We start from the raw sequence: 11,473 nt of genomic DNA on the forward strand, positions 1-11,473 counted from the left end.
TGCCAAATAGCATCAACCATGTTTTAAGATTATTACCTAAAAGGGAAGCCTCCACTTCCTTTGATTGGTGACAACAGAGACACTCAACAGTGAACACAGTCAATCCTCTGGCTTCAGATGAGCCTAGTTGTTTTTGCAATCATGAACCTTGATTTAAGGACAGCAAATCCCTCTGCTCACACATCATAAGGCCCGGAAGTGACCCCAAGCACTGAAAAGATCTAGCACTGAGACTGTAGGAGCTGAAAATGAACACCGAGGATTCCGTAGAATCTCAGAATGGAGCATTTAGAATTCTCCAGGGAGAATGACAGTAAAGATAATAGGCTCGTTACCTCCCACACACCTCACCAATCCCAGATGAGGGCTGTTGCTCTGCCAGGAACAGGGCTATGATGTTAGACTAATCGCCCCCTCAAGCAGTGGCAAGGAGTTTGCTGAGGCCAAATCCCTAGTTTCCAGGGGATTAATATCCCTCTAAATATCTTGGGATAGCCAGGGTAAACGTCCCTACCTGAGGATATGAACAATGAGCAAGGCAATTCATAGACCAGCATCATGACTTTACACCTCAAAGGACTGAGTAGTGCAGAGCTTCTCAAGCTTAGAAGACAGAAATGCTCCCAGAAGCTCTCAGAGCAGCCACCAGCACTGGCATTTTCTGGCAACTGTGGTTGCAAACTGCAGCCTGACTCCACAGGCCACTTGCACGTGATCCTTGCTCTGTCCGTGTGGATCTCCTTGACATGCTTGGGGCTCCAGGGCTAAGGCCTCTCTCTCTCTACCTTGCCTCTGACTTGTTCTCAGAACCCAGTTAAGCCTGCCTGGTGAGTTATGCTCTCAACACGTGGTGACCTGAGTGTTGAGAGTGTGACAGTCGGTGAGATAAACAAAGATCAGCCAACAGTGGAGGCACCAGTGAGGAAAGCAAGGACTGTATTAGATGTTGCATTTGGGGCAGTCAGGTTCTCAAATACCCTCTGGATGCCTTATACTGGGCCATTCAAGAGACCTCCCAGCTGCTTCTCCTGAGCCAAAGGAAAGAGATGGCAACATGAAGCAAGTTGAGCTATTTAATTTGATGTCTCGAACTTTGTCCCTTATAAACAGAGCCCCTCCCTTTATCACAAATCACACATGTGGGCTTCCTTCCTCTGCCTCACCGGGAAGGTTGAGCAAAAATGTCAGAAGAGAAAAGAAGCACCCTCCAAGGACAGCATGGGCCAAGGATGGTTTGCAAGGCTTACCCTCTGCATTCAAGCCCCTTCCTCCCGATGTAGCATCCTTAAGTGAGCTTGAGCATCAGACTTCTCAGAGAATGATCCATTGCCTCACATCCAGCCTTGAATCCAGATTTTGTCAGAAAACATATGGTCCCAATAGTGCTTCTAAAGCTTTAAAGGATGACTTGCATAGCTCATCATAGAAGAGCCTTTATGGAACATGCATAATGCCCAGACCCGCAGTGTTGTGGCCTGGGTCATGGGAAGGGGTATGATGGAGGACTTTTTGGGAACCAAAGCAGAGGGGAGTTTCTGTGTCTGAAGATAAGGGAGGCCTGAGAAGAGAAGGAAGGGCCTGGGTATGTGACCTGAGGAGATAGCATCAGACTCCAACCTGCAGGGTGGCAAGGAGCCAAGACAGGGCCCCCTGCCCAAAGAATAGGGCAGCCAGGGGGAGGTGCCTTGGGGTAGCAGTCTCAGAACCTGAGAGGGCCATTGGTGCAGCCCTGAAGCCTGCAGGGATTTTGTCCTGGGGCTCCACTTTGCCTCCCGAGGACTCCAGGCAGGGCCCCCGTGGAGTAGGGATGATTTCTGAAATCCAGCCTGTTGTGTTTTCCACTATCTCCTGCAGGAGAAGGAAGACAATGGGTGAAGGTGGAAGCATCTTCACCTCCTTTCCTCTCCTCAGATGTTGCTTGGGTACCCCAGTCCTTGTAGCCTCCCAGGCTAATCGGGAGACTCCAGTCACTCCCACAACCTAGAGAAGCATCAGCCCATTGGCCCATCTTTCTGCTTCCTCAGCCGCTCCTTTCCAGACTTACTGTTCCTGCAATTGTCATTCACTCCCATCATTCTTCTCTTTTCCTGTCTTTGCCCAACACCATCCTGCACCACTGCCTCCCTAACCCTGACAGGGTGGTGTCTCCTGGGACACTCACATCAATGGTCTTTATTATCACCATCTGCTGGGCCTCCTTGCAGGCTTTCTCAGCCTTCTTAATGTTCTCTGGGGTCCACTCAACATTGTTCATGGCCATCATGCCCTCCATGGGACTGCCAGGGGTGGGAGGAACAGAGAATAATTTAGAGTTAACTTAAAGCTTTGACAAAACATGTTCAAAAAACCCTGACTTTTGTTAGCATCATTTCCATGTCAGGACAATCTATAGGAATGTCTTACAAGTCAATGAGACAAATAGGAGGTTGGCAGAAGGAGAAATATCACCAGAACTCAGAGATGAGAATTTTAAAAAGTGAATAAGAATCGTCTGACTCTTTAAAGAAGTGGTTCTTAACCTGCGGGCCATGAAGTCCAAGAAGGTTGATGGAGTGACTTCAGGGAACCTGTAAATACGCTGAAATTGTATGTGAAATGAAATGCGTCTGCACAGGTGTGCATTTTTCTTGGAAAGTAGCTTCAGGGCTTTCATCAGAATCTGAGAGAGGACACTTACCCCCAAATAAGTAAGGGTCAGTACTTGAAAGAAAACAGTCTTTAACTGAATCAGGTAGTGCACAAGAAAAAGGCAGACAAAGAATTTGTACATAAGTGATCTAACTCCTAGAGGTTACACGTGAGAGTCTTATCTTCCAGGACGACTCACTCTGATACCTCCTCTCCCATTTCATGGGCCACGTAGATGATGTCAGGGTACCCCATGCAACTGGAGATGTTGTTTCGGGGATAGTAGAAGAGGAAGACGAGACACATCTCATTAACGGTGCTGGGACCCCCCTGGAGAAGAAGAGAGCAATAGGGATGGAGAGACAAAGATACAAAGACATGAAGATAGAGGGGAACAAGGCAGACAGAAAATAGTTTAGGTGGTTTTTCTACCAATGATGCTACCTTTCTTTTCCCTTAACCTATACTTAGCTCACTGGTGGTTACTTACTAATCCTTACCACAGTTCTTCCTTTCTCCTCCTCTATTTCTAATTGGTGGATAATTATTGATATTAGTAGCAAAGAAATAGCACATATATCTGCCCTGTCCTCTACATTTCCACTGCCACTGCCCTGGTTTGAGAAGAAACAAGATACTGAGTTTCCTGAAAAAGCCACTCCCTTTAGAATGTCTCTGGAATTCCCTATCTCTACATGTCTAAGGCAAGACTGACTCAAATATGTCGCATGTTCAGGTCACTGTAGTAGGACTTTATAGTATTCCCTGGTGAATTCTCCAAGACTGGTATCCCCATTCTTCTCTTGTAGTATATATCACTTTCTACTTTGTATTATAATCATTCATGTGGCTATATTTTCTTCCTCAATAGAGTGCAACCCTTTTTGAATCCTACAAGTGCTGAACCATTCCTGACACACAAAATGAGTGGGGTTCCTTGTGACCATAGTAACAATAGCTAACTCTAATTGAGTATTTACTACAAGTCAGGCAACGATCTAGATATTTTACATGTGTTAATCAACTCTCACAACAATCTTATGAGATAGATAGTATTATTGATTCTTTCATGAATTAGGAAACTGAGACACAAAGGGGTTGAATAACTTGTCTAAGGTTGTTGACATTCACCCCAGGCAATGAGGCCCAGAGTCCATGCTCTTAGTCATTGCAAAACATTATCTTTCCATGGTCTTAGTGGGTCACTGACAGAGAAAGTGGGAATACTTGTATCCATCTTACAATAATGGAGGTATGAGAGCATGAAAAGCCCCATGTGAGGGGTAATACCAAGGAAATGGCTTCAGCTATAATAATCAGAGACAAGGCCAGGGATGGGGCTCTATTCAAAGGTTATTGTCACTGACCATGGTGGAGAGATAGGTACTTACAAAAGTCAAGGAGTCGCGGTCCAGCGTCTGGTAGTGACACTCAACCAACAACTCATCTCCCTATTCAGAATGAGACACGAAAGCTGAAAGTAAGACACAGAGGGACTGGTACAGTCTGAGAAGTCTCTTGGCTAATAGTAATGACCGCTGCTCCTGCCTTTCCCCCAACCTCAGCCATGCCTCCCCCAGGCTCCCACCGGCTTAATCTCTGCTAGATGAGGTAAATCTCGAGTCTCCTGTAGATTGAAGTCATAGGAGTCATCTTTACAGATTGTTCGGAATTGTGTTCCATTTCTAGAGAGAGAGAAGGGGAGGAGACAAGAATAAGAAGAGGATGAAGTAGGGAGGAGCTATAAACAAAGAAGCAGTGTGTGGGGTCATTCTGTGGGCACAGATTGCTCACAAAACAAAAAAAACTCCTCCTTCCATAGTCTTGTTCTAGTCATCTCTATGATGGGGATAATTCTAGCTCCTCCTTACTCCCAACCAAGCATAACCTTATGGTTCAGAATAAATAACTATTCCTAAAATTTATTCCCACATGCAGAAGGGAAAGCTGCAAATCCACATCTGCCCTTACCTATATTGCACAGCCTGCAGAGCCCGGCCAGCCAAGTGGGTGTGGAGCAGGTAGCCAAACACCTGTATGTCAGGCACGGGGGCCCCATTCATCTGTGACAGGGAGGAGATGCAACTGGTTTGTTAAGAAATCTCATCTTGCCCTGCTCCTTGATTTTCCTCCCTTAATATCTGACACCTTCTTTTTATGACTGACTCGAACCCCTTTGGTTCTTACTGGCCCTTCTCCCTGCCCCTCTCCCCTTGTCGTCAAAGCCTTGACTCATTCCCTCCCTTGCATTATCCAGGTGAGTAATTTTTCTGAGCACCAGGCTGTAATCATTCTCCAAGTCTGGGTCTCAGGCTGTGTGTGCTGGTGGATCAGACCAGATCTGTGATGAGGAACAAGGAACTTAGGGAAGATGTGCCTCCCAGCATCACCTCTTCAAACTTCTCTGTCTTACACAGCCCATAGGACATGAAAGACTCAGCACCGGGGGGTATGAAGTGGATGGGGAAGGTGAAGAAGCCCAGCTGGAGGACTCCCATGTCGTATTTGCGCAGCGTGGCAGTATAGTACATTCGAATCCCCGAGGAATCGTACACACCTGGTGCAGGAAGAAACAATCACAGGAGGCAGGAGAGCAGGTCACAATGTGGGGAGAAAGAGGCCCAGCAAAGTGAGCAAAAGGAGGCAGCACGCATCTCGCAACACCTTCCTAGTACCCAAGTAATCAGCCAGCCTTGCCACTTGTTCTTCCAAAAATGCTCAAGATGCTCACCAGGAAGGTTGTGAAAATTGCTGTAATGTATCTCCAGTCGGATCCATTGGGGGTCCAAAGGTGTCCCAAGAGAGATGCCGACATCATCTGGAAACTGGTAACTCTGTTGGATGGAGGGAGCTTTGGCAGCAAGAAGGGCTGGGACTGAGGTGCAGGGACCCAGGGCCTGCCCTTGTTTTCTTGTCCTCAGCCCAGACCTTCCCTGTCTTTCTGTCTTCCATCAGTCCATGATCCAAGTTGCCTGACAACATGCACCCCCCTAGCCATCTATTTCTCTCATCCCAGGACTCACTGTGCCCCCGACAGCCCAGCCCACGATGACCTGGGAGCAGAGGGAGAAGGCAGGGTCAGCCCCATAGCAGTCGCTGATGCCCGTGGGGAGCGTGCTGGCATTGCCACAGGCGTACACCAGGATGTGATGCACCATCGTCTCATTGTGGTGGACCAACTTGGGCTCAAACTGGGTGGGGAGAGAGGATGGAAAACCATCAAGATCTTCTATGTCAGGTCCTATTCCTTCCATTCCTTTTCCTCAAATAAAACTACACCCATTCCCCACTCATCTCTCTTTCTCTTTCTTTTCCATTTCCTGTCTGTTTTTCTTCCCCAACCTATCATTTTCCCCCACCCTATCTGACTCCTTTGTCAGGCCCCAACCTCTTAAACCCCTTCCCTGAGAGCACAGCATACTAAATCTAGCTGGGAATATCCCAGGACTTCTGAGTTCCCCTTAATAATCTTACCAGTTCATTGTATCTGAGCAGGTAATTTTGCCTTGTTGGATTCTCTCTCTAAAGAAAAAAATGGTTCCCACACATTTGCCACTAATTATAAGATCATACTTTTGTTTATTTGATCAAAATTGAAATCACTCAAATGTGAAATCAGGTGACCAGTTTGAGTTCCCTCCACTCAGACTTCATAACCTGACAGCCCTTGGCCATGTTCCCCAGCCTGCACCCCCTCCTGGGCTAAAAGAGAATTCTGAGACCAGGGTGGGGCTTATACTTTATTCTTTGCAAACACTTTTTAATGACCTTCATCAAAATCTCTGCTACATTGTGGGGCTTGAATAAAACAGTGCTAGGAGCTATAGTTCTGGGCTCAGAAGATCATGAGACTACCACCTCCGCCAAGCGTGGCCTGGTTCTCTTGTTTTCTCCCAGCTGCTTCCCTCCTGCTTCCTCTCAGCAATTTTATGAGCCCATCCCTTCAGAGTCAACTGTGCCCACTGCTCTGTTCAACTGCTTTGACAATGCCCCACTGTCTGGTTCACTGTACCTTGTAGATATGATGTTTCTTGCTAACGATGGGGAGAGGGAGGAAGGTGCAGGCATAGGTGGTGTCATCCTCTGGAATGAGGAACTGGAGAGGGACACACGGCAGCTGAGCTGGGGTAGGACTGAGACGCCCAGAAAAGCAGGTGAAGGGACAGGCCAGGGAAGGGTGTTCACTTTAGGGCAGGTTTGGCAGTTCTCATAGGACTGAGGGAAGTCAGAGTAACCTCAATTCAAGGAACCTACTGAATATTGGGTACAAGAGGAGGGTCTGGACTGAGTGAGAAGGCGGGAAGCGGGCTGGAGGTGGCTGGGTGGGGCAGAGGGATCTTACGTCAGTGATCTCCAAGTCATGGATGATGCTGTCTTCAGGGACATCAAGATCATCAGGGTGGAATATTTGTAGCAGGAAGATGGACTTGACAAAAGTACGCTCCCGGTCCAGCTTCAGAGTGTCATCCAGGCCGTAGGTGGCCAGCACCCTCATAGTGTCACTCTGGGGGTGTCACGGGCATTGGGTGCTGCTGCCTATGAGCAGCACTTGGCACACACCCATACCCAAGGACCAACATAAACTACCTGCTCACGTCTACGCAGTGGAATGGAAAGAGCTTCAGATTGGAGGTCAGAACTAGTTGAGTTGTAGTTCTGCCTCGGAGGCTAACTTGCTGGAAATGTTCAGCAAGCCACATTCCCTCACATTTCCTCTCTATGCCTGTGTCCACAAGGGGTAAATGACACTCAACAAAGGTTCAGTGAAATCTGGCAAGGTTGTCCCATCAGTGGGAATTACCCTGTAGAGGACTTGTGGATTTCAAGAGGGGCACGATTAGGGCAGTACTATGATGGCTCAGAGAGGGAAAAGCCTTCGGAACTGTGGCTGGTTGCCTGAGAAGCAGTGACATTCCAGATTGGGAGTGACTACACCTCTCCAGAAGGAGAAGCTGCTTGTGTTTTAATGCCCTTCTTCCTTCCCTATTTTACCGTAATGTCTTGGTCATGAGGGTCGCAAGAGCGGAAAGGCCTGGAGAAGCGCATGGTGGTATACACAGCATCTTCCGTTAGCCCCTGTAGCTCAGCATCCTGGCTCCCATCTTCCGCCAGGGTGTCTTCATCTACCAGGTGCTGATCCTGGGGTCCAGGAAAGGTCAAGAAGTTATAACCATGAGCCCCAAGTGGTCACAACTTTGAAGCAGTTGAGGTCCCTTTAGCTCCCCCAAGGTACAAAATTAGCAGAATCCAGGTGTTTATGATGTAGTTTGCTCCTAGGACAGACCATTGCATCAAGGGTGAATTCATGGGGAAAAGGGATGGACAGTGTCTGATGGAGTTTCACCTCCTGACCTTGCTTGACTTTTCTCATTTCAAATCTAATCTCCATAAATCCTAATATCCCTGTATCCCTAACCTGTGAATGTTCACTTATTCTCTGAACTGTCTATGCTATTCATTCTCTCATGTGGCTCTTCACATTGACCCTTCTCTATATAAATGCAGTTCAGAATGGATGAGATTTGGAGACAAGTGAGCTGCTTCTTCATCTGTAAAATGGGGTAATCATCTACTTCATAAAGATGCTGTGAAGTTTAATATGGAAAGAATTTGGAACAATGCCTGGTTAATCAAAAGTGTATGACAATCTCAAGCTATTATTATTGTAATTGCTGCTGTTGTTGTTAGACTATTTTGTGTTGTGGTCCATCTGGTTGAATTTAAAGGAAATTGAGGATGAGGACTGTGTCCCAAAAAGCTTTGACTGTCCCCTAGTGACTTGCATCTAGTGAGCTATTAGCAAGTATGTGGTGCAGGACTCGTTCTCTCAGTCCAACAGCTCCATTCTCTTAGCACCTTAGGGACATGCAGTCTGGAAGACATAGATTGCAACTCTCCAGTGGATCATTTCTGTAGAAAGAGATCAGCAGTCAGATGATATTCTGTACCTGTGCCTTGATATGTATGGAAAATGTGGATCCTTCCTGAACTCAGAGCCATTCTCAACCCAGCAAGAGACCCTCATGCTCAGAAGGGAGTCACCCTCAGACTTACCGAAAAATAGATGTTGCCATCAGGCAAGACTCCTCCAACAACCAGATCACTTCCCACGTTGGTATAGCGATTTGTGACACACAAGCCTACCCAGCCAGCTGTCCGGACCTGTAGCTCAAAAGTGATGATCTCAGCCTCAAGGTCAAAGTCCCAGCGCAGGAAAATGACATTGGAAGGATCCAGAAACCTGGAATAACGCAGGCGAGATGTGGGGCCAGGGCCATTGCCTTGGGAGGGGGCTGCCAGGGCCATAAGTAGGAGAAGCCTGAAGAGAAGGGCACAGGCCATGGCTCCTGGAGTCTGGAGCATCTTTCCTGCAGATGAACACTCAAGAGCTTGGACTTATATGTGCCTCTATCTGTGCCAGGCACTGTGCCATGGGGGAGGGACAGACTGGGGCTCTTCTGATCTGATTATCCTCTGGGTTCAGAGTGGTGCCACTTACATAACTCTGGAGGTGTGAGGTGTCCAGAGTCAGTACAGAGCAGATTGCTCTTGCCCTGGAGCAGGAACTTGGCATGAAATTTTCATGAGTAAACCATTCAGACTCTTCCACCTCAATCCCCAGTGTCCTGCCAATGTGCACCCTGCAAAATCAAGGAGGTTGAGTTTCTACTGCCTCTTCTTCCCTCCATTTCTCTCTCTCTCTCTCTCTTTTTCTTCCCCTACCCTGTCTCCCTTTCTGCTCCTCAATCCCTGTATCCTTGGATGTTCTTACTGAGCACTCTGCCCTTTGGCACCTGTCTCCCACCCCAGATTTTATGGATATTTTCTATTTTGTCTACATATAGAACTGAGGCACTAGCAGAGGGTGGGTGAGACTGTATGTGAACCTACCTTTCAAGTGTAGAAGGAGGGAGAAAAGTTGTTGGGAGGGGGTGAGGGGAAGGCTATGATTGCCATCTCCTGGAGGAGTCTCTGCTGCTAATCCCTGGGAGGACATGTAGAGGGGAAGGAGCCATAATCACCTTTCCAGATGGGCATATCTGGGGTGGCTTTGAGCTTCTGCACGTTCCTGGGGAGGAGCAAGGAGGCGGAGGAGGCGGGGGCGGGGAGAAGAAGGAGAAAATGGGAAATAAACATGAATTTACCTTTGGGATGTTTTGTGCTTTACCCTTCTTCCCACGAATGGCCTTTCAGAGAAGTCATATTTAGTGACTCTCCACTGGAGGCTCGGTCCAACTTCCCCTCTGGCAAGCACTTTGGTACTATGCAAACGATCAAAGCACAGATGAATGTTAGAATATTGGAACACCAGAGTAAAAGCAGTAAAAAGGAATTTTAGATGGACTTAAATTTTAGACGAGGAAACAGAAACACCCAGGGGTAACATGAGTGGTGCCTGATCCCCCATCCACTCAGTGGCAGAGCTAACACAAGCACACAGGGGCCCAGTCCCAGGCCAGTGCTCTGTCTGTGTTTCCTTGGGTCACCAACATGCACAAGGCCCCCAGCCCCTGCTGTGCATTTCCATCATGGCTTGTCCTGGTGGAGGGAGTTGGTGACATTTGCTGACCGCTTCTTAGGGAGAGGACCAAAGTCTCACCTTAACTCCGGAGTTCTTTCTGCCCAGGGTCTGACACAGCTGATTCAGAGCTGGAAATCATCTCATTTAAGCCAGTGTCCTTCCTCCATTAGACAATGGAGAGCCTCTGAAAAATTAACAAGGACATGTGCCTGAGGGCCTCCCCCAGCACAGCAACTGGACCACACATATACACACAGGAATTCAGCTCAAATGGGGGTGGAAAGAAGCTGGAGCATCTGTTTACACCTCCATTCAGGGCATGCATATTCTTCTTATTACTTACTGAGTTCATCAAAGCTAGTAAGGATCCAGCTGAGGTTGTTTGCAGCTGCTGTGAGCACCTGAGTAGTAACTGGGGTGCAGCGGGGGAGGAAATACCTTTCCCAAGGGGGTGACCAAAATGTCCAGAGAAGGTAGGGAGCTAGGCAGCCATCTGGAAGGAAGAGGCTTACCTCGGCCCAGGGCGGGAGCTGGGCCAACACCAGAGGAGGAGGAGTCTGGGAGGTACTGACCTTGAGGAGCAGGAATCCAGGGAGGAGATAACAGGAGTGTCAGAGACACTCTGATCCCAATCACATTTGGGATTAAGGGTAAGGGAGGCGTTGCAGGGAGACAGGACAGCCAGCCCTGTAAACTGAGATGGGCCCAGGATGCCTTATCCTGCAATAGGTTGCCAAGCAATGGCCTTAGGGAGAGGCAGGGGCACGAGAAAGAGCTGGGAGCCAGCACTGCAACTCAAGGACTCTTTGCCCCAGGGCCCAGCCTGACTTCCCCTGGGGCTCTTCTCTCCCTTTTCTCCTTTTTCCCCCAGTGAGAGTTTTTTCCCCTCTCCCAGCCCCTTTTCCTTTCACTGTCTAATCTGCAGAGTGACTCTCTCCTCAGCACAACTCAGGATTAAATGCACATGGCTCTCTAGGATGAAGACACGTCTATCTTGGCATGTAGGTTTTTCTAGTATGGAAGATGTGTGATCTGGGCAATGCTTCTCAGAGCTTTGTCTCTCTCCCTCTCTAGAGTGACGAGGTTGAGCAGGTTAAGGGGGCAAAATGTTAAGATGGGGCCAGCCCCATGGCCTAGCAGTTCAGTGTGCTCTGCTTTGGCAGCCTGGGTTTGGTTCCTGGGTGTGAACCTACACCATTCATTGGCAGCCATGCTTTGGTGGTGACCCACATACAAAAAAGAGGAAGATTGGCACAGATGTTAGCTCAGGGTGAATCTTCTGCAGCAAAAAAAAAGTCAAGGTGAATCAGCACATGCTGCTTA

At 48.1% G+C, this 11,473-nt stretch overlaps 1 protein-coding gene across 1 annotated transcript; it reads right to left on the reverse strand.

The window, feature by feature from the left end:
- Positions 1-1,091: 1,091 nt before the first annotated feature.
- LOC106842604 (putative DBH-like monooxygenase protein 2) lies at positions 1,092-8,970 on the reverse strand. The gene is made up of 13 exons (XM_014859213.3): positions 8,683-8,970; positions 7,621-7,767; positions 6,971-7,132; positions 6,641-6,724; positions 5,652-5,819; positions 5,360-5,462; positions 5,019-5,185; positions 4,600-4,691; positions 4,217-4,313; positions 4,020-4,079; positions 2,828-2,958; positions 2,162-2,276; positions 1,092-1,848 (listed from the first exon to the last, which is right to left on the reverse strand). The coding sequence occupies exons 1-13, from the start codon at positions 8,968-8,970 to the stop codon at positions 1,606-1,608; spliced, it is 1,857 nt and encodes a 618-aa protein (XP_014714699.3). The 3' UTR covers positions 1,092-1,605.
- Positions 8,971-11,473: the final 2,503 nt, after the last annotated feature.

This window comes from Equus asinus, chromosome 1 (assembly GCF_041296235.1).
Source record: "Equus asinus isolate D_3611 breed Donkey chromosome 1, EquAss-T2T_v2, whole genome shotgun sequence".
Taxonomy (NCBI): Eukaryota; Metazoa; Chordata; class Mammalia; order Perissodactyla; family Equidae; genus Equus; species Equus asinus.